General features: G+C 53.1%; 1 protein-coding gene across 3 annotated transcripts; it reads right to left on the bottom strand.

Moving 5' to 3' along the window:
* Positions 1 to 659: 659 nt before the first annotated feature.
* On the bottom strand, positions 660 to 26,017 carry WIPI1 (WD repeat domain, phosphoinositide interacting 1). Of its 3 annotated transcripts, XM_054393659.1 has the most exons (13): positions 25,947 to 26,017; positions 24,525 to 24,607; positions 22,898 to 23,067; positions 18,735 to 18,831; positions 11,190 to 11,287; positions 10,062 to 10,154; positions 9,730 to 9,800; positions 8,701 to 8,808; positions 8,179 to 8,343; positions 7,892 to 7,999; positions 6,546 to 6,667; positions 5,742 to 5,842; positions 660 to 1,216 (listed from the first exon to the last, which is right to left on the bottom strand). In XM_054393659.1, the coding sequence occupies exons 1-13, from the start codon at positions 26,015 to 26,017 to the stop codon at positions 1,169 to 1,171; spliced, it is 1,335 nt and encodes a 444-aa protein (XP_054249634.1). In that variant the 3' UTR covers positions 660 to 1,168. The 3 variants fall into 3 exon arrangements, 1 of the variants encoding a protein (XP_054249634.1); XR_008489381.1 differs by lacking the exons at positions 24,525 to 24,607; positions 25,947 to 26,017 and having other exon boundaries at positions 1,181 to 1,216; positions 1,953 to 5,842; positions 22,898 to 23,027; XR_008489380.1 differs by lacking the exons at positions 24,525 to 24,607; positions 25,947 to 26,017 and having other exon boundaries at positions 1,184 to 2,319; positions 3,511 to 5,842; positions 22,898 to 23,027.
* Positions 26,018 to 26,612: the final 595 nt, after the last annotated feature.

The following is a 26,612-nucleotide window of genomic DNA, read 5'->3' as shown; positions in this document are numbered from 1 at the left end:
TGTTGCACTGCCATGGTGGAGGTCTGGGATTGCAAAGCCTCAGGTCCCAGTGCTTGGAAAAGGTTTTTTGGGGGGAAGGTGTGGGGGAGAGGGCTGCAGTGCAGAACTGGGGTGGCTGCTCCCTGTCAACTCTGCACGGAAAGACCAACGGTGTGACTGCAAGGAGAGGTCCCTGCCCTGAGGTCTGCCAGCAGATCAGGGCTCCAGGCAGAGCAGCTGCTCCCATTGTGATACCAGGGGTGCAGGTGGGGTGAAGCAGCTCTTAGAGGGCCATTTCTGGGCAGATGCAAAGGCCTGGGGAGCTGCAGAGGCAAAATTTAAGGTGCAACTGAAACTTCAGCAACCACCAAGACTTCTCAGCAGCTGAGGAAAGGTTTTCTGAAGCAATTCTGAGCACCCAGACCTTTCTTTGGACAAGCCCTACCTGGACTTGTGTGGACTTGGCCAGGTGGGTAGTGTGAGAGCAGTCACCCTTCTACCAACCCTCTCCAAATCCACTCTCCCACTCCTAAAACTTAATCAAGACTGACATCTTTAGGGCCCCACAAAGAACAGCAGGAAAACAGGCAACCAGCTGCCAGGGACAGACTGTGTGACTTTTATTCTGTCTTTAAAACATAGCAAATGGCATCTTCTATACTATCACTGCCAAAAAAAAAAAAAAAAAGGAAATAATAATAATAATAATACTTTGCTGGGGTAAAATGGTATGGCTGGCTAGACTGTACAAAGACATCAGTTTGATATCTCTTCCTAGAAGTACAATTATACACAGAAACCAGCATAAATTAGAAAAGGGACAACTTGGGCATATAGAAAATTCTGGCTGCATACAAATCTGGATTAAATTAGCATTTACACTGTGCTTCTACCATCTACAAGTCTTCAACAGAGCATTCCATGTGCATACAGTACCTGGACACCCCACCCAGACACAAAACTCAACCAAGGTGGTGTGGGGGAGTCAGGCCAGGGAGTCACTGAAAACACACTGTAGGGGGGGGTGGAAAGCAGTGGCCCACCTTGGATTGAGTTAGTTAGGAATTATTATTTTTTTTCCTCTTGTCTTGTGGGGGGAGGGGGACTCCCAAATCCTGTTCTTCGAAATTCCTGGCTTTTCCAAAAGCACTTCCCAGCAGCTGTCCTAAGCGTGGATGTTTGCTCCTCGTCATGACCTCTTCGCTTTGCCCGGCTGGCCTCCGCGGCACAAGATTATCTACCAAAATCAAAACAGAAGGGCCTTACTCTCCCAGCAACAGGCTCTGTGGCACCTTGGGTTTTACACACATGGGAGTGGTTTTATTTTTCCATTCAAAGGCAGATCTGGGAGCACTTTCCGTTTATTTACTCTCCCCCTCCCCAAACTGACACTCCTGGGAACAGGAACCATCTGGCTTGGTGATAAATGTGGCTTTGCCTCTAAGCTGGCATTGGGCTCTTGCAGTTCAAATCTGTTTGCTTTGCTAAGTCCTCCCAAGAAAATTCACCTCCTGGCATGGTGGGAAGGGAAAGCTGACATTGGGTTCAGCATTGCCAGGCTTGCAGGAGTTCAAATCTGTTTGCTTTGTTAAGTCCTCCCAAGAATATTCACCTCCTGGCATGGTGGGAAGGGGAAGGTGTGTGCCATGCATCACCACCCCTCTCTGGGGTCTTCAGGTCCATCTGGAGTTAACTCTGAAGCCCAGAGTCAATCACCTACATTTCAGACTGGACAGGTGAGGGGAAGCCTAGCCCAAGATTCAGCAAAAGCTCTGAGTGAAAGAGCAAAGCAGGAGCGAAGCAGAACCAGCAGCAGTGAGGACCCTGACCCACTTTGCATCAGCCACAGGATGAAGCTGGAGATTCTGGGGTAAGATGCACCTACTGCTGGATGAGGCTTGGGCACAGCTGTGGGGCTGCTGCAGCACGAGGCAGACACAAAGTACAAACCAAGGTCACAGATCTCCCTGTACCAGCTCCAGTCTTGCCAGATGTGACTGGTGTCTCCCAGCAGTACAGATGTGATCCTCACAGCCACAGCAGCAATAAGGTCTGGGCCAGCTCCTTCTCCCAGGATCCATCTCTCCATGGGCTTCAGGACCTCCCTTGTCCAGCACAAGTATTGGCACCAGATTCCATGTTTCCCAAGGGACCTCAGATAGTGCACTGATAGCTGAGCTTAATCCTGTGAGCCCCAGTTGCCCAAAATGCCTGTCTGTGCTACCAGAGCAGGAGCTGCCATGAGGAAGAAGAGGCCAGTTGGGTTCTGCCAAACTTGCTCATCCCCTGTGAAACATGATCAGTGAAGAGCTTCACTGCAAAATCTCTGACAACAGCCAGCTGTTGAAGAAAAAAAAAAAATTCCCTTAAAATCACCAAGTGCCACATTTTGGTGCAACAGAACAAGTGGAACACCTTCCAGCAAACAGCAAGGAGGAACCTGGGCAAATCCTGGTCCCATGGAGCCAAAGATCCATCTGCAACCTGGCTACTTGCATAAAGATCATGGTTTGGGGTAGTGAGGAGGCAGCAGACCCCATGCTGGGGTCCTCTGCAGACAGCAGGGCTAGCAGGATGGGGATGTTGTGATGTGAAGAGTGGCTGCTGGAGCCTGTCCTCCTGTCTGTCCTTCCAGGGAGCAGGGCAGGAGTGACTGGAGCTGCAGGGGAGCTGCTGATGGCTGCTGTTGACATCTGGAGGGGTTTTCCTTCCACCCTGTCACCAACGCTGCAGATAGGAGCCCTGGGCAGCAGCATCCTTTGGCAGCACAGGCAGGGTACTCAGACAGTTTTGGAAGTGGAAGAGATGTTTTTGAAGGCTGTCTGTGTGTCCATGAGGGGAAGTCATCCTTGAGGAGCTGAGTGCTGTATGCAATCTAGTCTGACTTAATGAAATGGTTCTCATAAAGCCATCACATCAACCCTGCTTTGAAGCTGACAGGTTCGGGGTGCAGCCAAAAGCAGAACGGATCATGTATGCCTGGAAAAGCACTGAGCAGCCTGCTGGAAGAAATCACCTGCTGAATCCCAACACTTTTAAGATCCTCTGGTTGTGCTCCTCAGGTCCACACAGGCCACCTTGCTTGCTGAACCCTGCAGGATTTCATCAAACCTCCCAGCGCTACCCCAAAAACTGTTCTGACCATGGTGGCTCCAAGCGTGGAGCTGGCCAAGTGGTGCCCTGCCTGTCCCAAAGCACACACCAACAGCTCCTGAGACCACTGGAAACCTGACTGACCCTGACAAACCCACAGAGAAGTGGCAGGTGACCAGAAAACAGCCAAGATCACCACAACCATCAGCAGCCAGTGCTGAGGTGACACTTCCCATCCCACAACACTTGACCACACAGCGCAAGGGCCACGCAGCTTCTCCCAGCTCATCTCACGCATGGCTCCTTCTCAGCTGAGGCTTTAGGCTCCTGTCCATCTCAATAATGCCTGAGTCCTTCCTGTGTGAGATCAACAGCAGACCTGAAAGGACTTAATCCACCCCATCCCTGCAAGCAAAGGATGGAACTGAACTTGCTGACCTCTTGCTGCAGGATCCTTCAGCAGCCCTGGCGCAATCGGTAGCAACATCCACATTTGCTCTTGTTGAGGCCATTTTTTATGAGCCCTCCTTGGGCTTCTCATCTCTCCTCTGATCTGTTTAACCAAGAGGCAGTTTTCAACAATCTCAACAGATCCTGTGTTAGACTGAAGCCGCTTTTCCTCACTCTTAACAGCTGAGCCTCTGAAGTCTTGCTCGAGGTCAGGGGAAAGCGAGATGTTTCAAAATGGAGAAGAAACTGCTGGGTCTGAGCACTGCTGTTTCTCCAGAAGTGTGTCTTAAGTTCAAAGCCATCCTCGTGGCATGGGCTGTGGGTGAATATTCCATTTTGTCACAAGTTTTGAGGTTTTTAAAACGTCTTTTTTGTTGCACACTGGAAAACAAACAAAACCCTTCCCATGTTTCCGCAAAGCAGAACGCTGTCAAAACATTTTTCTTGGATAAGGTCAGGTTTGCTCTCCTTCCTTCTCAACACAGAAAACGACTGATGCCTGAAACCCCCTCCCCATCCCCCTCTGAACACGTCACTGAGGCAGAAGATCTCAGCTCTGAGAAAACAGCAAAGTTCAGAGAAATTGAGAGCATCAAAACAGGCAGTCGACCCTCCGTGCGCACTCAGCCAGCGGGAGCCCACGCCGCCGCAACACCAGATGCTGAACACGTTAGCAACAGAGGGGCAAACCCAAGTCCTAGCTGGGAAGACTTTCTCTGGAAGCTCCAATTGCTAAGCCACCATAGCAGGGAGTATTTTAGGCAAGCACCTTCCCTCCCACACCACCTCCTTCCTAAGGTTACAGACGTTAAGTTGCTCTCTCAGGTTAATTACGGCTCAGGATTGTGACAGATCAAAGTTGGTTTAATAAAGTTCCTGCTGGTGGACCACGGGGATCTGGGGCTGCTTTCACACAGCACAGCCCCAGCAGGAAGGCTCATTCAGGAGCAGCAGGATTCCCGCTTACTGGAATTTGCCTGTCCCAAAACCACATGTTCAAGAGCAGGTTGATCAGAAGGAAGCAAAGGATTTCTCTCTGGCCCTGCTGCTCCTTCCAGGCAGCTTGGACCACCAGCTGTGACCAGAGCAGGGACATTTTAAACATCCTTCTTGAGTAACAGGAGCAGGCCAACTGGAAAGCTCCTGTTCTCAGTTATACCACAAGTTACAAAAGAGCACTGGCCTGAGATTTATGCACTTTGAGCCGGGCCTAGGCAGTGTTGTTTCAAAGGGCACTGATCACTGATGAGCTAATAATCGTTTATCTAAGTAGCAACCTTGTATCAGTTAGAGAAAAGTGCCTCACAGAGGTCAGCCTCAGCATCTGGAACAAATCCTGGGATCCTGAGAAGAGGTTTTACCTTCTCCTTTTGTAGGCAAAACTCCCAACAGCAGGAGATGTAAAAATGGAGTAAGGGATTCAAGGGATGCCAAGACTACAACTGGAAATCAATATTCTGCTCTGTTAATGCATTATTATTATGAGGACATCTGATTGCAACCAGATCATAGCATGGTACCAACATCTGTCCCTTTAGGGCTGAGATACTTGACACAATAAACGTGTGTGTAGGAAAAGGAGGAGGAGAGACACTGCCAGGCTTCAGTTAGATTTTTAAAAGCCACTACCTTCTTCCAGTGGTAACTGAGAAAGTGCCACATAAAAGTCACCAAATGGTTTCAATCTCTGGTTTGCCTTTCATCTTTCTACTGGGAAAAGGAGTTTCCTTTCCAGTTAGCTTGGAAATGAAGAGACTGGGAAGGTTCAGGCATACAGAATCATAGAACGGTCCAGTTTGGAAGGGACCCTCAAAGGTCATCTAGTCCAATCCCAGTTGCATTCCATGCACTAAAGCAGCTAGCTGTAAATGCAACAGGGAGCACAAAGCTGTTCTTTCTCCAAGATGACATTGTTCAAATTAAAGCTATTCCTGCTCCTACTAGAAACCTGTGCAAGGCACAAAGGTCAGATCAGGATCTGAACATCACTCTGCACCTGCATTCTGCTGGTTTGTTCAGATCCATCCCTGGTGCTTAGGTTTGATCACCTTTGCCCCGTCCCTAGCTGCTGTTTCTGGGGTACTTTTCCTGGCACTGTCCCTGTAACTTCATTAGTTATTGTAAGCTTCACAGTAAGCAGGGACAAGGTGGGGACAGCAGTATCTCTTCTGCAAGAGGTTAACACTTTCTTCTCAGCTTTAGGGGTCCCGAATGCTCACAGGAGGGAACTCATTCTCGTCATCCAGACACACTGGGCCGGTTGCAAACTCATGCTCTGGGATCACCTCTCCTCGCAGGGCACCACCGTCCTCTGAATAACCTGTCCAAGAGGAAACACAAACCATTATGGATGAGTGGCTGGAAGGAGGCTGGATACAAACAGTGGACACACTGTTGATCACCTCCTCAGCACAGAGCTGCTTTCCCTGGCTTTATGGCAGAGCTCTGGGGTCTCCAGAAGAGAAAGGGATATCCATTGACACCTGAACTGCACACACCATCATGGACTGGCTCCTGTGGCAGAAGATTTCATCCTACCACCATGAATGTAAACCCCAGTTTCAGATAAGGTCCATATCTGTATGTGGACCTTTAGACTCAGGATTACAATGTGATGGTCACCAGTCTTCTGCAGAATGTGGTGCTAAGCTTTGGTAGGGCCTGGTGTAACAGGGTCAGGAGGCTCTGTAGAGATCTTGCCACAGAACCAGTGGGATCTGACTTCTACACCCATGGTTTCAACTTCTGCAATCCATCCTGGCAGCAACTTCTGCCTGCCAGACTGGGAAGCTCAGATGTAGTTAGTGCTCTACCAGCAGGCCTGTTTGTGGCATGGCTTTGCACGAGCAGGGGAAGCTTTGGCAGGAGGTCCCAGGGAGCAGAGCAGAAAATGCCTGGCTTAGTTTTGGGGAGTCCTGCACTGAAGGACTGGTGTTTCTGGTTGAACCTTTGGAAATAAGACTTTCCACTTGGCCCCAAGTGGCTTTCTGATTTTTCCTGAGGGGGGCAGAGGTGATGCTTACCTGGCATGGTCGAAGTTGAAGGCACTGTACTTTGTCTGGCTACAGTTGCTGCATAAGATTGAGGTAATGGGGACTGAAGGTTGTTTTCTTTGTTCTCCTCCATCTTTCCTGAGCCAAGCAGACTGATTGTACAGGAGCAAGAGAGAGGAGAAGAGTTAGCTCTGATCCAAACTGTTCCTCCCCCCAGCACTGGCTAAGACAAGCACATGCCTCCATGCCTCCTTGAAGCACATCACCCAGCAGCATCACCGCATCCCGGCACTGCCTGCAGCCCTAACAGCACTGCAGAGGGGAGCATTGTGCTCCACCAGTAAAGCACGGGGGAAGCAGAAGATAGGGAAAGGACTACTTCAGCTAGAGGACAATGCTGGCATGAGAATAGAAGGGACCAGACTGACCACAAAAGCTTTAGGTTACAAAGGCAAACAGTGTTTCTAATCACAGAGGGGGCTCCAAAGGGCTTCCAACAGGAGCGGACTAGATGGGAAAAGCAGCCCTGGCTAGTTTAGGATGGAGTTTGAGCAGAGATATAGTATGATGTAACACAGCTCATGACTCAGGGGCCCTTTTCAGACCTCTGCTGCTCAGAGGAACCCACATCCAAAGCGGGAGGGCCGCTTGGGGCCGGGAGCAGGCGGGCGGCAGCGGTGTCTGAAGGCGGCGGGGCGGCCGGAGCACGCTGGACAGCGCAGCTTTGAAGTGCTCTTGTTTTGTGGCTTTTCCAAAAACTGCTGGCATTTTCCTGGCTGTCAGCCACCTCCCAGCTTACAGCACATGTTACATCACACCCCACCCCAAAGGCTTCACAACTGGAGCCAAGCAGCCCAGATGTGTGTGTGTGTAGGGGGTGGGGGTTACGCGTTGAATCCAATTTGCATACAAACTGACCAGCAGCAGGCAGACTCTGCTCTGGCCCCACGTGCCTGCAGGCCTGCATCTCTGTGGGGTTTTGTTCAGGGAAGCTCCCTGTCACTCCACACCATCCTACCCCCAAAGTCAGCTTTCTAGCACTCGTGCCTGGAGAAGCTGCTTTGCTCTCCTTACTGCCACAGTGGTCAGCGTTCCACTGCTGGAGGCATCTCCTAAGGCACAGCCTGCCCACCTCTGCTGTCTAAGCTGTCCCACAACTGCCTACATATCAGAGATTTCTCTGATGTCCTCTGCAAGGAGCCCCATGTCCCTGCCTGCTGACGTGGTTTCCACCCACGTCTGTTAGATCAGGCAGCTAAAAATCACAAAGTCAGTTCCAGCGTTCCTGCTCCCACATTTAGTGCTTCCAAGTGACGCTTCCCTGAATTTGTGAAGGGATCAACTTGTGTGTCAGATGTGCCTGGAGCTACAGTTACCTGTGTTTCTTAATTAAGACACACTCCCCTCCATCTTGTGGGTCCAAGTTATAGATGTAGAGATGTCCATCTGACGTAGTCACCAACAGTCGAGGCAGCTTCTGAATCCTAATGAGAAAAGCAATGAAGAGTCCCAACACATCTGCACCCATGCACAGCTACAGCACACAGAGTGCTGTGTGCTCGACAGGCACAAGATAAGCAGCCACCCTGGTGGTGTCCTGCAGAGATAGTGGTGCCTGCTCCCAGGCTGGCGTGGCAGAGGGGGCACAGGTGTCAGTACGCACGTGGAGAGGGCACAGATGTTCCTTTGCCCGGAGATGTTGAGGCGGACGGTAGCAAAGGCTCGATCCTGGTTCATCATGCCTGACACCTGAGCTGGGAGGTAGTTGGTAGCAGCCTGGAACATCTTCCCCATGTAACCACTCCAGGTTGGAGGCTCCTCTGGCCGGCTGAGGGGGTCACAGAGCTGCATCAGTGGGGCTACCACAGTCAGCGTGGCAAAATACATGAGGAACAGACAAAATGATCCTGCTCTTGGATATACAAAGGCTTCAGAGGACCTGCAGACATTGTGCACCAGGAAGGAGGCAGGGGACAGTGGCAGCTGAATAAACCCAGAGCAGGCAGGGATGAAGCTGACAACAGGGATGCAGTGTGCAGCTTTTCCAAGGAGTGAGTGCCTCAGGACACAAAGAGTTTGCAGCTGGTATTGCTCATGGAGAGTATGTGGTGAGGAAATGAGAGGCCAGTGTGTAAAGGCAGAGACAGCCCTGGGGCAGGCAGGTTAACCCAGACCAACCCCTCACCTGTCAGTGAGATGCTCCAGTTTGAAGACATGCACAGTCTCCGTGTTGCTGGAAGCACAGAGGAACTGGGAATCCATGCTGAACACCAGGGAGCTGATGTTCACATACCTAGGGCCAAGCAAAGACAGGACTGGTCACTTCATGGCACACCACTCAATGGACTGCTTGGTTTTGCTCACAAAGAGGATGGGGAGGAAGGAAACCCACACATAGTGAGCAGCACCTTGACTGGCTGCTGCAGAACTTATGGGCTGATTGAGGAGCATTTGCCTAATCCCTTTGCTCAAGCAGGGCTTAGGGGTAGCCTCGAGCTACTGACAAACAGCCAAAGAGATGGAAATGTCCTTGCTCACAGAGCAGCCTGTGGAGTGAACATCTGTGCTGGGCTTGCTACAGCAGCTAAAGCTTTCGGTATTGCAAATGCCAGAGAGGATATCCGAAGAGCTGGCTAGTGGCATACATATGGCACCTCCTCCTGTGCACGTTCAGCAGGGGCAGGCTGCCTCAGTCACAGCAGTTTTTGTACTTGCAGAGGTGGGTGCAAAACCACAGGCAGGTGAGGGATTGGGAAGAGAGCTAGGTCAGGGATGGATCTACTGAAAAGAGTTGAGGAAGCCTGCAGAAGGGCAGCAGCAGCCCATCGAGACCTGGGTTCTGCACAAATGACTTGGTTCCTTGCAAGCACCTCCTTTGAGTGGGCAAGAGTTGGGTTGGTAACTTTGGGGACTTCCTTATTTCAAGTAAGAAAGAAGAGAAGACAGAGTGAATGGACTCAGTCTCCCCCTGCTCTCTGCAATCAGCCCTGCTCTGTGACACACTGCATTGGATTGCTGAACTTGCTGTAGGCAGCTGGGTGCAGCGTGGCTCGTCTGGCACAATGACATTTCTATCTGATACGTTCACTCTTGTTTTGTTTCTGCTAAAGATGCCAAAGCCACCAGGATCTGACGTTGCTCCTGTCCCTCTGTGTTTACATTTGTGCTCTGGGAGCCCTCTGTGTACTTGTCACCCACAGAAGAAGGAACTGACCTTTTCATCCCTCGCCGGAATTCATAGAGCTTTTGCCCCCCAGGAATGGAAAATACACGAATGACTGTGCCCTGCAAAACAGGCAGATGGAAAGATCTTGCAGGAGCAGAGCAAAGAGCCCTTCTCTGACACACCCAGGAAACTCTGGACATGCAAAGGTCCCTCCTGTTTGCCAGCCAGGGTCAATCTGAACCTTTCAGTGCCTCTCCTCTGTTGGCTGTGATTAGGAATGGCCAGCTCAGAAGTCCCACTCTCTGTGCTCCAGAGCTGGCTGGGACTCCCCTGCCAGCCGTGGGCAGAGGGCTCAGGCAGCAGGGAGGGTGCTCACTCACTTTTTCAGAAGCGCTTGCCAGCTTGGAGCCAGTGGAGTTGAAGGTGAGGGCAGCCAGAGGCCCATCATGGGCAGGAATCGTGCAGGCTGTTTTCTGCAGGGCAAAAGATTACATGAGTGCAGAGACACATTGCTCCTTGGACTGTGTAAGGGCAGGGCATTCCCTGCCTCACACCCTATCCAGGCCCGCTGATATGGATTCATGGGATCCTATCACACTTACAGTGTCTCTACAGCACCCTCAGCACTCCTTATCTTTGCCCTACCTTCAGCTCACTCCGCACCTACTATGGCCACTGTGATTACAGAAAGCTCATTTCAGGAGCAGAGGTTCTCAGCTCTCTGCCTCTCCAGGCTGTGGGGTCACAACTGTGCCCTCTCTGAAGCCTCTGCCTCTCTCTGTGCAGAGACAGTGCTGGCAGCCCTGCCATCCCCTTGCCTGTGCAGCAAATCCTGCTGCAGTGACACCTCCCTGGTGCCTACAGGCAGCCCAGGCCCTCGCTGGTACCTCTGACAGCAGCAGTGAGTTTTCCCCTTGTGCTCTGCTCCTCCCCTGCTGCAGATCCTCAGCTCCCGCTGCACGTACAGAGCCACAGCCTTATGTAATCCAAAACCCTGGCATAAACAGCAGATAATCATCACCCTGCTTCCAGCCAGGGACAGATTTCCTGAGGGGACTTCGGACACCTCGCCCTCTCTGCGACTTTGAGTCCAGCAGCCCTTCCAGCCCCCAGTGTGGCAAAGCCTCTGCTCCAGGTCCTGTGCTGTGGCTGGAGCACTTCCAACCCTCCCTGAGCCCCTCTGGTCGCACCACTCTCATGGGATACGCTGCTGAACCTCCTGTAGAAATTCCCTGTAGGAACTCTATGTCAGTGTGGCATCAGCCCTGGGTCTCTGGGTCACGTTTCCCTAAGTATCCCCTGCTGGGAGATGGATCTCCTAATCTCCATGAGGCTGTCTTGCTTCATGTGGCATCCAAACAAGGGGAGATGGGGCTTGTGCCTCCCCAGGCAATTGCCCTGCAGTCTAGCTTGGTGGAGTGCATTTCTTCATCCTTCCCAAAGGCCCTGCAGGCTTTGCTGTGGCTGTGTTTGTTTGCAGTCTCCAAAGGGGCGAGCTGGGCGCTTACCAAAGTGTTTCCGTCGTAAAGCGCGATCTCCCCGCTGGCCGCGCTGCCGGGGTAAGCCAAGTAGGAGTTGGCGTGGTTGATGGAGAGAGCACACAGGCCTGGCAAGCAGAGCAGGACACAACTGAGGTTGTTTGTTGGTGGAGGACCGAAAGCAGAAACGTGGCCGTGGCCACAGCAGGGGGCTCAGGCTCTGTCTCATTTTGGGGCAGTCTGGCACTGGGCGCAGGCTGGCAGCGAGCTGGGGATGGCTCGGCCGTGGGGACACCTGCTGGCCCGGGACAGTACGGCTCCCTGCTGCCAGCCTCCCCTAAAGGAGCCCGGGGCCTGCTCTTGGCCTCTCTGCCCTTAGTCATCTCCTTTGAGAAGGCAAGAAGTGCATGAAACACAGCAAGGGCCATCTCGGTGTCAGAGCTAACACTGACTCGTGCCCAGGCACAGCTGGGCACCCCCAGGTGTGTGCAGGGGTTAGGTGCTGGGTCAGCTGCTCAGATGAGCAGCAGAGCCTGGATACAGCTGTGGTGTGAAGCCTGGCATGTGAAGGCTGGCACAGCAAGGCAGTGGCTGTGGGGCTGAGCAGCACCATTTCCTCCTCCTCTGAACAGAAAAAGGAAGCAGAGAATGACAAAGCAAATGCCACCGTTCTGGCTGACAGGGAACTTCAGCCTAGCTGAATTTTAACCACAGAGGGAATTCTTCCCTGTAAAAGCCATCTGGTTTTATGCTAACGTGAGCACAGAGGTTCCCAAGCAGCTCCTTCAAAGCAAGCAGGAACTACAGGATGAGACAGGGACGGCTGGATGTGCACGAGGGGACGTCCAACCGCCTGTCCCCCAGGTGACCTCGGAAAGGAGCATCTCTTCCTGCCACTCAATTCTGCTGCTGGCTGAGGACCCATCCTGGTCAATCCTGTCACATACAGAACAGGCTCTCACTCGCTTCCTGCACCACGTCTGCATGCTCACAGCTCTCCCAAAAGTCACTCAAGGCTTCAGCACAACCAGAGCTTCCGGGCCCACACCATGACCCATGTCTGGAAGAAGCCACGAGGTTAAAGGCTGCTGGGGATGCTGGCAGGAGCCCTAGGCAGAGGACACCTGCCTGAGTGCACAGGGACTCTGAGAGCACACCCACAGGGACTCCGAGAGCACACCCACAGGGACACTTGGAGCACACCCACAGGGACACTGAGAGCACACCCACAGGGACACTGAGAGCACACCCACAGGGACACTGAGAGCACACCCACAGGGACACTGAGAGCACACACACAGGACACTGAGAGCACACCCACAGGGACTCTGAGAGCACACCCACAGGGACTCCGAGAGCACACCCACAGGGACACTTGGAGCACACCCACAGGGACACTTGGAGCACACCCACAGGGACACTGAGAGCACACCCACAGGGACACTGAGAGCACACACACAGGACACTGAGAGCACACCCACAGGGACTCTGAGAGCACACCCACAGGGACACTTGGAGTGCACACCCACAGGGACACTTGGAGCACACCCACAGGACACTGAGAGCACACACACAGGGACACTGAGAGCACACCCACAGGACACCGAGAGCACAGACACAGGACACCGAGAGCACACACACAGGGACACTGAGAGCACACCCACAGGGACACTTGGAGTGCACACCCACAGGGACACTTGGAGCACACCCACGGGACACTGAGAGCACACACACAGGGACACTGAGAGCACACCCACGGGACACTGAGAGCACACCCACAGGGACACTGAGAGCACACACACAGGGACACTGAGAGCACACACACAGGACACTGAGAGCACACACACAGGACACCGAGAGCACAGACACAGGACACTGAGAGCACACACACAGGGACACTGAGAGCACACACACAGGACACTGAGCGCACACACACAGGACACTGAGCGCACACACACAGGACACTGAGAGCACACCCACAGGGACACTGAGAGCACACACACAGGGACACTGAGAGCACACACACAGGACACTGAGAGCACACACACAGGGACACTGAGAGCACACACACAGGACACTGAGAGCACACACACAGGACACTGAGAGCACACACACAGGACACTGAGAGCACACACACAGGACACCGAGAGCACACCCACAGGGACACTGAGAGCACACACACAGGGACACTGAGAGCACACACACAGGACACTGAGAGCACACCCACAGGGACACCGAGAGCACACACACAGGACACTGAGAGCACACACACAGGGACACTGAGAGCACACACACAGGACACTGAGAGCACACACACAGGGACACTGAGAGCACACACACAGGGACACTGAGAGCACACACACGGGACACCGAGAGCACACCCACAGGGACACCGAGAGCACACACACAGGGACACTGAGAGCACACCCACAGGGACACTTGGAGTGCACACACAGGGACACTGAGAGCACACCCACAGGACACTGAGAGCACACACACAGGGACACTGAGAGCACACACACAGGGACACTGAGAGCACACACACAGGACACCGAGAGCACACCCACAGGGACACTGAGAGCACACACACAGGACACCGAGAGCACACCCACAGGGACACCGAGAGCACACCCACAGGGACACTGAGAGCACACCCACAGGGACACTGAGAGCACACCCACAGGGACACCGAGAGCACACACACAGGACACTGAGAGCACACACACAGGACACCGAGAGCACACCCACAGGGACACTGAGAGCACACACACAGGACACCGAGAGCACAGACACAGGACACTGAGAGCACACCCACAGGACACCGAGAGCACACCCACAGGGACACTGAGAGCACACACACAGGACACCGAGAGCACACACACAGGACACTGAGAGCACACACACAGGACACTGAGAGCACACACACAGGGACACTGAGAGCACACACACAGGACACTGAGAGCACACCCACAGGACACTGAGAGCACACACACAGGACACTGAGAGCACACACACAGGGACACCGAGAGCACACACACAGGACACCGAGAGCACACACACAGGACACTGAGAGCACACACACAGGGACACCGAGAGCACACACACAGGACACCGAGAGCACACCCACAGGGACACTGAGAGCACACACACGGGACACCGAGAGCACACCCACAGGGACACCGAGAGCACACACACAGGGACACTGAGAGCACACCCACAGGGACACTGGAGTGCACACACAGGGACACTGAGAGCACACCCACAGGACACTGAGAGCACACCCACAGGGACACTGAGAGCACACACACAGGGACACTGAGAGCACACACACAGGACACCGAGAGCACACCCACAGGGACACTGAGAGCACACCCACAGGGACACTGAGAGCACACCCACAGGGACACTGAGAGCACACACACAGGACACCGAGAGCACACCCACAGGGACACTGAGAGCACACACACAGGACACTGAGAGCACACCCACAGGGACACTGAGAGCACACACACAGGACACTGAGAGCACACCCACAGGGACACTGAGAGCACACACACAGGACACTGAGAGCACACACACAGGACACCGAGAGCACACCCACAGGGACACTGAGAGCACACACACAGGACACTGAGAGCACACACACAGGGACACTGAGAGCACACACACAGGACACCGAGAGCACACCACAGGACACGAGAGCACACACACAGGACACTGAGAGCACACACACAGGACACCGAGAGCACACCACAGGACACTGAGAGCACACACACAGGACACTGAGAGCACACACACAGGACACTGAGAGCACACACACAGGACACCGAGAGCACACCCACAGGGACACTGAGAGCACACACACAGGACACTGAGAGCACACACACAGGACACTGAGAGCACACACACAGGACACCGAGAGCACACACACAGGACACCGAGAGCACACCCACAGGACACTGAGAGCACACACCACAGGGACACTGAGAGCACACACACAGGACACTGAGAGCACACACACAGGACACTGAGAGCACACACACAGGGACACTGAGAGCACACACACAGGGACACTGAGAGCACACACACAGGACACCGAGAGCACACACACAGGACACTGAGAGCACACACACAGGACACTGAGAGCACACACACAGGGACACTGAGAGCACACACACAGGACACCGAGAGCACACACACAGGACACTGAGAGCACACACACACAGGAGACACACGGACACGAGAGCACACACACAGGGACACTGAGAGCACACACACAGGACACTGAGAGCACACACACAGGACACTGAGAGCACACACACAGGACACCGAGAGCACACCCACAGGGACACCGAGAGCACACACACAGGGACACTGAGAGCACACCCACAGGGACACTGAGAGCACACACACAGGACACTGAGAGCACACACACAGGACACCGAGAGCACACCCACAGGGACACCGAGAGCACACACACAGGGACACTGAGAGCACACCCACAGGGACACTGAGAGCACACCCACAGGGACACTGAGAGCACACCCACAGGGACACTGAGAGCACACACACAGGACACTGAGAGCACACACACAGGGACACTGAGAGCACACACACAGGACACCGAGAGCACACACACAGGACACCGAGAGCACACACACAGGACACTGAGAGCACACACACAGGACACCGAGAGCACACACACAGGACACTGAGAGCACACACACAGGACACTGAGAGCACACACACAGGGACACTGAGAGCACACACACAGGGACACTGAGAGCACACACACAGGACACCGAGAGCACACACACAGGGACACTGAGAGCACACACACAGGACACCGAGAGCACACACACAGGACACTGAGAGCACACACACAGGACACTGAGAGCACACACACAGGGACACTTGGAGTGCACACAGTGTGCAGCCCCCTGGGGTAGGACATGGTGCTGGCCCAGCAGCAGCAAAGGATCAGCTGAAGCTCTTCTTTTAGGTCATTGTCTATAACTAAACAAAGAGACCACAGCAGAGCCAGGAGCTGCAGGATCAGCCAGGGTCTCCAGGATTCCACTCCTTGTCATTTGGAGGCATTTACACCACACCAGGGGCAGGGGGCATCAGAAGAAGCTGCAGCAAAGCAGGAGCAACTAAAAGCACCCAAGGAGGGAGGGATGGAAGGAAGGTGAGGACAGCCCAGGGACTCTGCTCATGGTGAGCATCTCATCTTTTCAGGATGGTCTTGACCTGGGCCAGGCAGCAGGGGTGGGGGGAGATGAGCAGAGCCCTTTCTCTAAGCAGAGGATCTAGAGAAGGCTGGAGCTAAAGAAAGCGAGCTCTGAGCGGCTGCTGTGAGTCACCAGCTCCCTCTGCTCTGCGCCTGGCTGGGAGAGGCAGCCAGGAAACCAGGCCAGGGGAAAACACAGCTGTGAGTGTACTGGGCTGACCTCAGGGACACAGGGAGCAAGGATCACAAGAGACACGAGCAGCCTTTGAAGATGCTCCTCTGCCCTCAGCAGCCCCACAGCCCTGATGAGGGCCCAGGGTTAGTGCACACAGTGGCAGGCTCAGAAGGGAAGAGGGAAGATAGTGCTGCTCAGGATGGCACCCCTGGGAATGCCACATGGCAGGTGGCTTTCTTGAGCAGCATGGAAAAATGCTACTGTGTCTGAGAAGCCTGGCCTTGCCCCCAAGCCAGCAGGTCCAGGCACATCTGGGGCTTGGGGAGAGTCATGTAAGGTGGTTTCCAGAGCTGCAGTCATCCCCAAGATGTGCCCTTGTGGCACACAAGTCACCACAAGCACTGTGATCTCCTCAGTGCAAATCCTGCCCCTGCCATGAGCCATATGACAAACAACATGCTTTAGCCTTGCCCACCATGGGCATTTTCCTCCTCTGTGTGGAGGAGGCTGGATTGGGAGCCAGGCTCTGGCCAGAAACAGCCAGAGATCTTACTGTGACTGGCTGGTGGGTCTGTAGCAAATCCTGGTCCACACCATGCTGCCATTACTGTGCCTGGGCTACATGTTCTGAGGGAGGTGGCACACTTGCCAGGTGTTCCTACACCCCCCCAGCACAGATCCCTCCTCCAAAAAGGGCTGTCCAGAGAATGGTGAGGCTGGACTACCTCAGCCTCCTGGACACACCATCCTCAGGGTCAAGCTTGGGATCAAAGCAGATGGCCCAAGGACAAAGGGAGCACGTGTGGCACAGCACTTGTCACTCAGCTCGTTTCAGTGACAGCTGCTGAAGTAAAAGGGCTTTAAAAAAATTAAGCCTGTATGAAGTCCTGTGATCCCCAGCAGCCTGCTCGTGGCCCAGTGAGCTCTGATTGCTGCTGCTCTTAAACCATGATCTGATCACTCAGCCCCCAGTGCAGAACAGCTTCAGTCCTGGCCATCCCTGGCCCTTCCTGCCGCCGCTGGGCTTTCTCGGGAAGGTTTTAAACTTTAATTATATTTGCAGTATTTAGTGTGTTTAATCCACATGGAGAGGCCATCTGTTGAGACCTGAAGTAGGTCAGGGGAGCTACCACAAGAGTGTCCCTTGAAAGCCTTACAAGCCATGCGTGAGCACATCAGCAGCTTCCCAAGCACCCAGCCGTGAAACGCCGCCGCAGCCTGTGCCCAGCCCGGCTACGGGAGCAGGGCATGGCAGCACTGCCAGGGGCACCTGGCCAAGCCTCCCTCTCCAGGGCTAAAAATAGCTCCTCTGCCATCACTAGGAAAGCCAGATTCACCCCAGGCTGTACAGCCAGGATCTGCTCTGCAGCTACCTGCCCTGCCCCTGAGGTTTGCAGCCTACATGGAATGATACCAGGTGGCAGCCCAGGCTCCTGGGAACTCCCTGGCAGGGAATTAGTGCTGTGCCTGGCTGCTTTCTGGCCTGGGTGAGCTTTGCAGGGATGATCACTTTTGGAACTGACCACAAGCTCTACAGAGGGAGCTGGACAGGCTGGGTCGATGGGCAGAGGTCAGTAGTATGAGGTTCAACAAGGCCAAATCCTGCGTCCTGCACTTGGATCACGACAGCCCCATGAATGCTACAGGCTTGGGACAGGACATTCAGGTGCTGGAGCATGTCCAGAGAAGGGCAACAAGGCTGGTGGGCTCTGAAAATCTCCAGAGATGGAGACTCCACTCTCTGGGCAGCCTGTTCCAGTGCTCTGACACCCTCAAAGTAAAGAAGTTTAGATAGAATTTCCTATGTTCATGCCCATTGCCTCTTGTGCTGTCACTGGGGACCACTGAGAACAGTCTGGCCTCATCTTCCTGCCACTCACCCCTTAGATATGTGTAAGCATTAACAAGATCCCCCCTCAGCCTCCTCTTCTCCATTTCTGTTCTCCTTTGACACATCTGCTCAGGACAGAGCAGGGTTTTGCTCAGGACAGAGCAGGGTTTCTGCTCTCCCAAGCCCAACTGCCTGCCTCCATGCACTTCTGGTTCCCCAGAGCTGAGCTGGAACACATAAACCACAGGCTTGCTGAAATTCTATCATGAGTCTTGTGGCTCTACAAAACTCCTGCAGAGCTGATCCCTCCCTGCCATAGAGTTTTTCTGTACTTACCTGTTGTATTTGGAGGTGTGTCCAGAATAGTCTTCAAAAGCTTCATGTCCTTAATGTTGTGGATGTAAATTGACTCCTCCAGGCATACAACCAGCCTCTGGAAGGACACAAGGGACATGCACAGAACCTCAGCACCACAGCATGGGCATGGTGCCTGTCTGCTGCTCCCACAGCTCAGGCACCCAAATCATCAGTCAGAAAAACTCAAGGGGAATTTTCCCCCCACCAGAATGCAACACAAACATGACCTCTTCTGCTTCTCCATCCTCCCTCACTGGACAGCCTTTGGTTTTGTATGACTCTGCTTTGAGAGATGCCTGCATCTGCTCTTGTTTTACAAAACAGCTGTAAAGTTCTCTGTTAATCTTGAGAGCTGCTCTTCCACTCCTCCAACCCCAGGAACAGGAGGACACAGCAGGGTTGCTTACCAGCTCCTCCCACCTCAACTCTTCTTCTCAGATCTTTTCACAGCAATTACTTTTTGATCATAAAGACCTGGCTGCCGATCCTGTTTGCCCACAGATGGGACAATGTGCCTCCTATGTTGACTTTTTCCTGACTTGGAAGTGAACACTTAGGTGATGGGCCTCCCACTGCTGCTAAACCTCACTCATCTGTTCAGCAAAGCCAATGTTTTTTTTCCCATTGGCCATCAGCAGGCAAGACTCTGCTCTGTGTGCCCTGCAGAGCTGCATAAAACTGGGAACCATTTGTTCAGTCACACTTACACCACCTTGGTAGATGGGTTGGGTATTTCCAACTTCATATGCCTACACCTCTTCTATTGAACTTGTCAGGAACATCCACCCACCCAGCCAGCCAAGACAGGAGCTGCTGAGCAATGGGAAGGCAGAAAGAAAAAAGGAAGCTCAATGCTGCAACCTTAGCATGGGGTCACCATCTCTGTGACCACTCAGCTTGGTCCAGATCCCTATGTGTCACCACAGAGGCATTTTGCACAGAGGCCTTTATTTTGGGACCAGGCTTTGGATCTTCTGAAGGGTTGTGCTTTGCAAGTCCAGCAAGTGCATGGCTTCCCCTTGGCACTAACATAGATGGAGCTGTGCACTGGCAGGACTTAGAAAACCCTTCCAAAAGTGCTGAAAGTCTAAGGCCAGCCTCCATTCAGGCTCCTGAAGTTGGAGCACCCAAATTCATGTACAGGAAACTTCCACCTCTTTAGAATTGAGGCCACTTATTTAGCATCTAAATGTGGAGCTTAGTCACTAACTTCAAACACCCACATTAGGAAATCGTTGCCCTGCTCCACCATTGCTCTCAGATCAAACTCTTTCCCACTTCTATTCCTGCTAACCACAGCATCTGGGGCTGTGTGAGAGCCACTCTGCATTTCCAGGAAGACTTTGCCTTTTCTGCAGTAACAACCATCAATTGCAGAGACCATCACAGTAATATTTATACAGCTGATTTTGGCAAAGCCACCATGTGGCTTTCCCAGAACTGCAGCTATTGATGTACAGGTGAAGGGAGGCTTCCAGATGATGGCAAAGCAGCAAGGAAAGATGTTGGCACCAACAGGGACAAAATCCAGCCAAGTGACAGGAGTTGGAAAAGAACAGGCAAATGAGGTCTGAACAAGTTCACCATGGGTTGGGACAAGGCTGGTTCTCTGCCTCCTGCCCTCCACACAGTTCTGTAGCCCAAGCTAATGACAGTGCAAACCCTGCTGAGATGAGGAATGGGTTTTATCAGAGAATGGCTTAGGTTGGAAGGGATTTCAGAGATCATCTCCTCCAACCTCCCTGCCATGGGCCGGGACACCTCTCAACTAGACTCAGCTGCTTAAGACCTCATCCAACCTGGCCTTGAACACCCCCAGGGAAGAGGCATCCACAGCATCCCTGGGCAGCTTATTGCAGAGTCTCATCACCCCTGTACTGAAGAACTTCTTCCTAAGATCCAGTCTAACCCTGCTCTCCTTCAGCTTCAAACCACTCCCCCTTGCCCTATTGCTATCCCCTAGCTAGAGCTAGGGCTAGAGCCTCATCCAGCCTGGCCATGGGCAAGGGACACCTCTCACCTAGAGCTGGCTGCTCAAGGCCTCATCCAACCTAGCCTGGAACACCCCCAGGGAGGAGGTATCCACAACTTCCCTGGCCATCCTATTCCAGAGTCTCATCACCCTCATACTGAAGAGCTTTCTAAGCTCCAGTCTAACCCTGCTCTCCCTCAGCTTCAAACCGTTCCTCCCTGTCCTGTCTCTAGACACCCTTCTGAAAGGTCTGCAGCCTTCCTGTAGGATCCCTTCAGGTACTGGAAGGCAGCTCTAAGGTCTCCCTGAAGTCTTCTCCAGGCTGAACACCCCCAGCTCCCTCAGCCTATCTTCACAGCAGAGGTGCTCCAGCCCTTGGATCATCTTTGTGGCCCTCCTCTGGACTCACTCCAACAGCTCTGTGTCCTTCTTATGATGGGGACACCAGAAGTGGACTCACTGTGCACACAGAGCCTCAGAGAAGGTCCTGGTGCTGTGATTGCTGCACTGCATCTTCTACAAAATATTACTGCTCCCCAGTGTTTTTCTTGAGTACTTCAGAAGGAAGGTATCAGGTTAGGTAACAGAGCTGTGTGTTGAGGACTTAAATGTGCTGGGTACAGACACAGCTAGAGAAATGTTTCAAACCCCTCCAGAGAGCTCAGCAGGGTTTCAGCAGTGAAGGAAGACCCAGGGAGGTTATGGGAGAGCTGAGCACTGCCTTACTCCCCACTTGAAGACAAATCACCTACCTGAACACACTTCAGAGTTATGATGGAGCTTGGAACAAAGAATTTCCACAGATCAGCAACAACAGAGGGCCTTGTTTGCACAACAAGGACTTTTTCAAAGGGATCAAATCAAAACATGCAGCATTTGCTTGAGACCTGCTCCTGGTTTATTTGCTACAATGGACGTGGCCTTCTATGGACTTTCAAACAAGTTCAACTTCCATACAGATGCCCAGGGAAGGGGTTCAGGATCACAGCACCTGACTGCCACCAGTTTAAATCCTGAATGGAGACTGAAACAGTATCTGCAGCACCTCTCCAGGTGTGTTTGTGTTATGGCCAGAAGATGAGCTCAGCCCAGGACCTCAACTCAAGCTCACAAAGCAGCCAAGCAACACTGATGCCAGGCCAGGCATCACCTTCAGGCACTTTCCAGAGCAGCACATGGGGGAAAGCCTGAATTTATTTTATTCTCACACTAATCTCCTGCTAAGCAGAACCTCCCAGCTTATTTTTATACATACAAATCTATCTGCAGTTCAAAAGAAGTCCTTATTTTGTCAGCTCCATTGGAAGTTTAAGTGAAAAAAACCCAATTTTGGTGAGATTTAATTGTAGTAGAGGAACTTCTGATCAAACACAGCTTTACTGGAAACTCAACCCAGACTTTCTTTATGGGAGAGCCTTACTGCAGCACTTGCTGTTGCTAACTGAGGAGAGGCTGATTATATACAATTACACAGACTGCTCATTTCTTCATTGTAAAATGTCCTCTGCTCCTTATGGCATGCACTTGGAAAATAATTATGGACAAAAAGATGACTTAAATAATCCTCCAAAAGGGGTCAGGGCTGTGTCAGTTCAGAGAATAACTCTCTAAAGGCTTTCTTCTAAGTGGCCTGAATGTTTTCTATACCTTCAAGAAACACAATAAGGCTCTTAGCACTACTTGAGAAGCAGCTTTTTGCCTCATCCAGAGTTCAGATTACTCCTGGGGGTTTGTTACCAACTTTGAAGGGCTCATTTGCAACCAAGATGGCAGAGGTGGGCCTGAAGTCAGGATGTGGAACCCAAGGGAGGAAGGAAGATGAAAAGGTGGATTTTTGGCAGAGCTGCCTGCTGAATAGGCGAGAAGGCAGCCAACAAAAAGCCTTTGTGTAACTGCTACAAAAACAAGGACTCAGCTTCATTTTCCTGAAGCAAACAGTTGTGGCAGATGATATCCACAACCACCCTGCTCCTCTGCCAGAGGTCACCAAGCCTGACATGGAGCTGCTAAGGAGAGAACAGGTACTGACCCCTCCAGTCCCACATCACAGCCTCTGTGCAAACCCACCCAGGCTGCTGCTGCTTTGGCAGAGGGGACCCAGCTGGAAAGCCAACACCAGCAAAGTGTCAGAGTGGGACAGCTCTGGCTGAGCCCTCCCCCAGCCTCTCACCTGACGGTTGAGCCGGATGGACAGAATGTTACTGGAATAGCTGTAGTTGCAGATCTCTGTTCCCTTCTTGAAGTGGTAGACATTCATTTGCTGTGGCTTGGCATGACTGACCACAACCACAAGGCTGCTGGAGAACAGACGCTCTACGATGTAAACATCTGGGATTTCATCTGGGCACGGGAGGAAAGCAAGGCAGAGGCTTCAGCTTGGCTTCAGGCTGGCTCTGACTGCAGCAGCAAGACTCAGCAAGAGGGAATCAGGTTGCAAAGTTCAGTGCTAAGGTATTCAAAGTCTGCTTTTCTCAAACACCTCTCACAAAGCATTTAGGTCAGAGCAGGAAGGGGTTAATGGACCTTTCCCTAAAGGCAGAATTTAAGCTGCCCCTCCAGCTGGAGTTAATCCTTGGGAAGGGGCTGGAAGGAGCTCACCCAGCTTGGTCAGGGACTTTCCTGGAGGGAGTGAACAAGCTGTGTTTATTCAGCATGGTGTCTGATTTCTCCCACCCTCATTAGGAGAGGCTGGCATGTTCAAACCTTCCCTGTCACTGGGGTTGTGGCCTGTAGTGAGTTTTAGTGTGGCTGTGAACAGCAGTGTCTTGCAGAGACCATGGCTGGGATGTTTGTAGAGCCTTCTCTTGTGTTGAGAGGGCACCATTCAAATGGTGCTGGTGGATCTCTACTTAAATAATCAGGGACTACCATTTCTAGTGTATGTAGCCCTGAATGGTGCTCAGTGCTTGGGCTGTGCTGCAGGTCCAAGGATTGCTCATGTCTCAGCCTATCACCTTGAATATGTCACCAGCAAGGAGCTGTTTTTCTTTGGCCTGACTCCAGGGGCAATCCAAACTCTTAAAAATATTTCTGATCTAAGACTATGGCTTGCTGCTGCATAGCAACTCAGTTCCTCTGTAAGACAAAGAGGAAAGGAGCCTGGACTTTGTGCCAGATGATGCAGCTGTGTCTGGTTCTTGAGGCTCCTTCTAGAGCCAGTAGAGAGAGACTAGCATATCACAGCTGTGAGGTATATCTCAGCTGAAACACTTCTGGCAATGGCCTGAACCAGACTAGAGTATGTGCTCCATGAGGCCTGACTTGTTTTGGGTTGTTAAGCACATTACATGCTGCTCTGAGCACAGCTAATAGCTGAGAGCCTGCTGTGAATGACCTTCTTACATGGAAAACCTGTTAAAAACATCTTGCTTGTAAATACCACATTGGACTAAAAGCTTGCAAGTGATCCAGCATCTGTGCTGGGAGTCTGCAGCCTTCTGTCTGTCTGAAACATGCTCATGACAAACTACCTTAATGCTGCTTTGCAGGACAAACTGCTGCTGTCAGACTGAGAGCAGCAAAAAAGAAGCTGGACTCTAAGCTTGTGGGAGTCCTTAACCTTTGTTAAAGTGCTGCTGACTGTTCAGAAGCTTCTGCAGGGCTGTAGCTGTCTCTAAAGGCTGCTGTGCACAGGGCAATAACCAGAGCTGTTCCTCTCCTGCTATGGGTACAGCAGAAATAGATCCCAGCTCTGCAACAGCAGTGAGCAGAACCAGCCCCTTGAGGCAGACTGCAGTGCAGTAACAGAGGTCAAGCCTGTTGGCCAATATTCCACCATGGTCAAACAGGAGACTTACTGCTTTCATGGACCTGGTCCAGTTGCTCCACAGAACTTAAGGAGAAAAGCCTGTATCCAGTTGTAGTTCCAATTGCCAGGGAGCTGCAAAGATGAGACAAAAACCTGTCAAGTTCAGATCATAAGGTTCCTGCAGGTAGGGGAAATGGGCAGTTCCTGGTACAGTGACCTATGAAGGGATAATTCAGTTTTTTCCACTCTCAACCTAAAGAATCCAGGTTTCCATCTGAGACTACTGAAGCCTACAGAAGTCAAGTATTCTTGTGAGATGGCAAACTCATCCATTAGTATGGTGCTCTGGCTGCTGGAGGAATAAACAGACATATCTGAGACATGGGACGCTGCAGGCAGGACCTCTAGGAAACAAAATGAGACTGTTTCCTAAGGCAGGAGCTGGTCCATCTACACTGACACACTGACTGGTGTGAGCTGTGGAAGCTTTGCTCCCACTGCTAAAGGCAGGAGGCAGAGTCATGCTAAGTGCTGGCTCTGATCAGCTCCAGATATAGGAAGCAGCAACACCTAGGTCTTAAATCAGCAGCTAGCCCAGAATACCAACAGCCAGTGCTTGTGCTGGCTGCCAGCAGCAGGCTCAGTCAGCAGCACAGGGCCACCCATCAAAGCTGCCTTTGTTGAGACACAGCAAATGCAAAGCAGCCCTGAAAAGGAAACGGTTTTCCAGGTGTGAGACCGGTATCTGAGAGTCTTATCTTGTTCCCTGCGACCTGAGCTGATCTTGGCTCTGACAGAGCCAGACGCTGCGTGTGGTTCGCTGCTTCAGGATGTTTGTTTACCCGCTTGGAAATGGTTCTTAAATGATTGGCTTGGAAGGTGGAAAACCACGGGTGTGAGAGGCTCTGGGGAAACCTCTGTCTTGAGGTGATGGTGGGGCCATGCTTTGGTCCAGGCTGCTCCCCAAGAGCCTGTGTGGGACTCTTGGCAACTCTGCCACCTACAAGTGGTCATCGGACAAAACCGTCAGAGAAAGTCACTTCTCCGAACATCCAAAAACACTTCCCGAATTGTTCGGGAGGTGAAAAAACAGTGACACGGGAGAAAAAGAAATTAATCCTTTACTCTCCCAGAGCCCAGATCTGGAGGCGTCTGAGGATGTGTACCGAGAGCCAGGGGCCCATAAAGAGGGCAGGACCTTGCGGGCCCAAGGGACCTCCCTGGGCCATCCCCGTTCAGGCTGCGGGGAGAAGGGCCTCGCCCAGGGTCCCGTGAAGCTGGACCCGTGCGTATCTGAGAGTCTCAGGAGGTCGCCCCTCTAGGTCCAGACCCTCTCCAAGCTGCCATGCCCCCGGTGGGCTGCGGGCCCAGCCCCGCTCTGGCCCGTGGGGTTCGGCGGAGCTGGGCCGGCCCCGCCCGGTCCTGCTGCCTCTGCCGTAGCCCCCCTCCCCACGGCGCCCGCCCTGCTTACGTGCAGTCCTGGTTGTAGGAGAAGCAGCTGAGGGCCGCGGACCCCCCTGGGGCCTCGGCCGCGGCCTCCATAGAGCGGGCGCGGCGGATCGGCCCGCTCCGGCCCCCGCGGCGGCGGCGCCTCCCCCGCGCCGGGCCGGGCCCGCTCCGCGGCGCTGGCGGCTGCCAGGGGCGGAACCGCCTCCTATTGGCCAATGCTTGGCCGGAGAGCCCGCCCCACTCGCAGATAGACTCTCAGCTCAGCCTATCTGCGTGGAGCAGATGGGCTGATCCCTCCCGCCGGGTGAGCGGAGCGGGCTGCCATTGGCTGGCGGCGGGCAACAGCTGCGCGTGGCCACGTGGTGGTGTTGTCGTTGCATCAGACGGGCCCCGGCAGATGTGGCAGAGGGGAAGCACATCTGGGGGGTTGATGGCTGCCCGCTACAGCGCTACAGCGGGGGGCACAGCGACAAGTGACTGCCGGGGGCACCAAGTCTGGTGTAAGAGAACGGATGGGCGAGGGGCTGGAGCGAGGAGGGCTGGGGACGGCACCGCTACCGCGCTGCCCCTTCCTCCGTGGTGCTCACAAGGGTCTGGTTTTCCCCTCTTTACGAAGTGTACACCGCAAGCTTCCCGCATCTGTGCGCAGAACAGCTTCATTCATGGGATTATTGTCACTGCTGCTTTG

The sequence above is a fragment of the Indicator indicator genome, chromosome 29, assembly GCF_027791375.1.
Source record: "Indicator indicator isolate 239-I01 chromosome 29, UM_Iind_1.1, whole genome shotgun sequence".
Classification (NCBI taxonomy): domain Eukaryota; kingdom Metazoa; phylum Chordata; class Aves; order Piciformes; family Indicatoridae; genus Indicator; species Indicator indicator.
This window is presented reverse-complemented; position numbering and strand designations above follow the sequence as displayed.

Coding starts and splice junctions, on each gene's coding strand:
- WIPI1 (XM_054393659.1), bottom strand. CDS start 26,017: ATGGAGGCCGCGGCCGAGGCCCCAGGGGGGTCCGCGGCCCTCAGCTGC. Junction 24,608..25,946: donor TCCTACAACCAGGACTGCAC/GTAAGCAGGGCG, acceptor TCATCTTTGCAG/CTCCCTGGCAATTGGAACTA. Junction 8,344..8,700: donor CTGGAGCATCTCACTGACAG/GTGAGGGGTTGG, acceptor TGACCCCCTCAG/CCGGCCAGAGGAGCCTCCAA.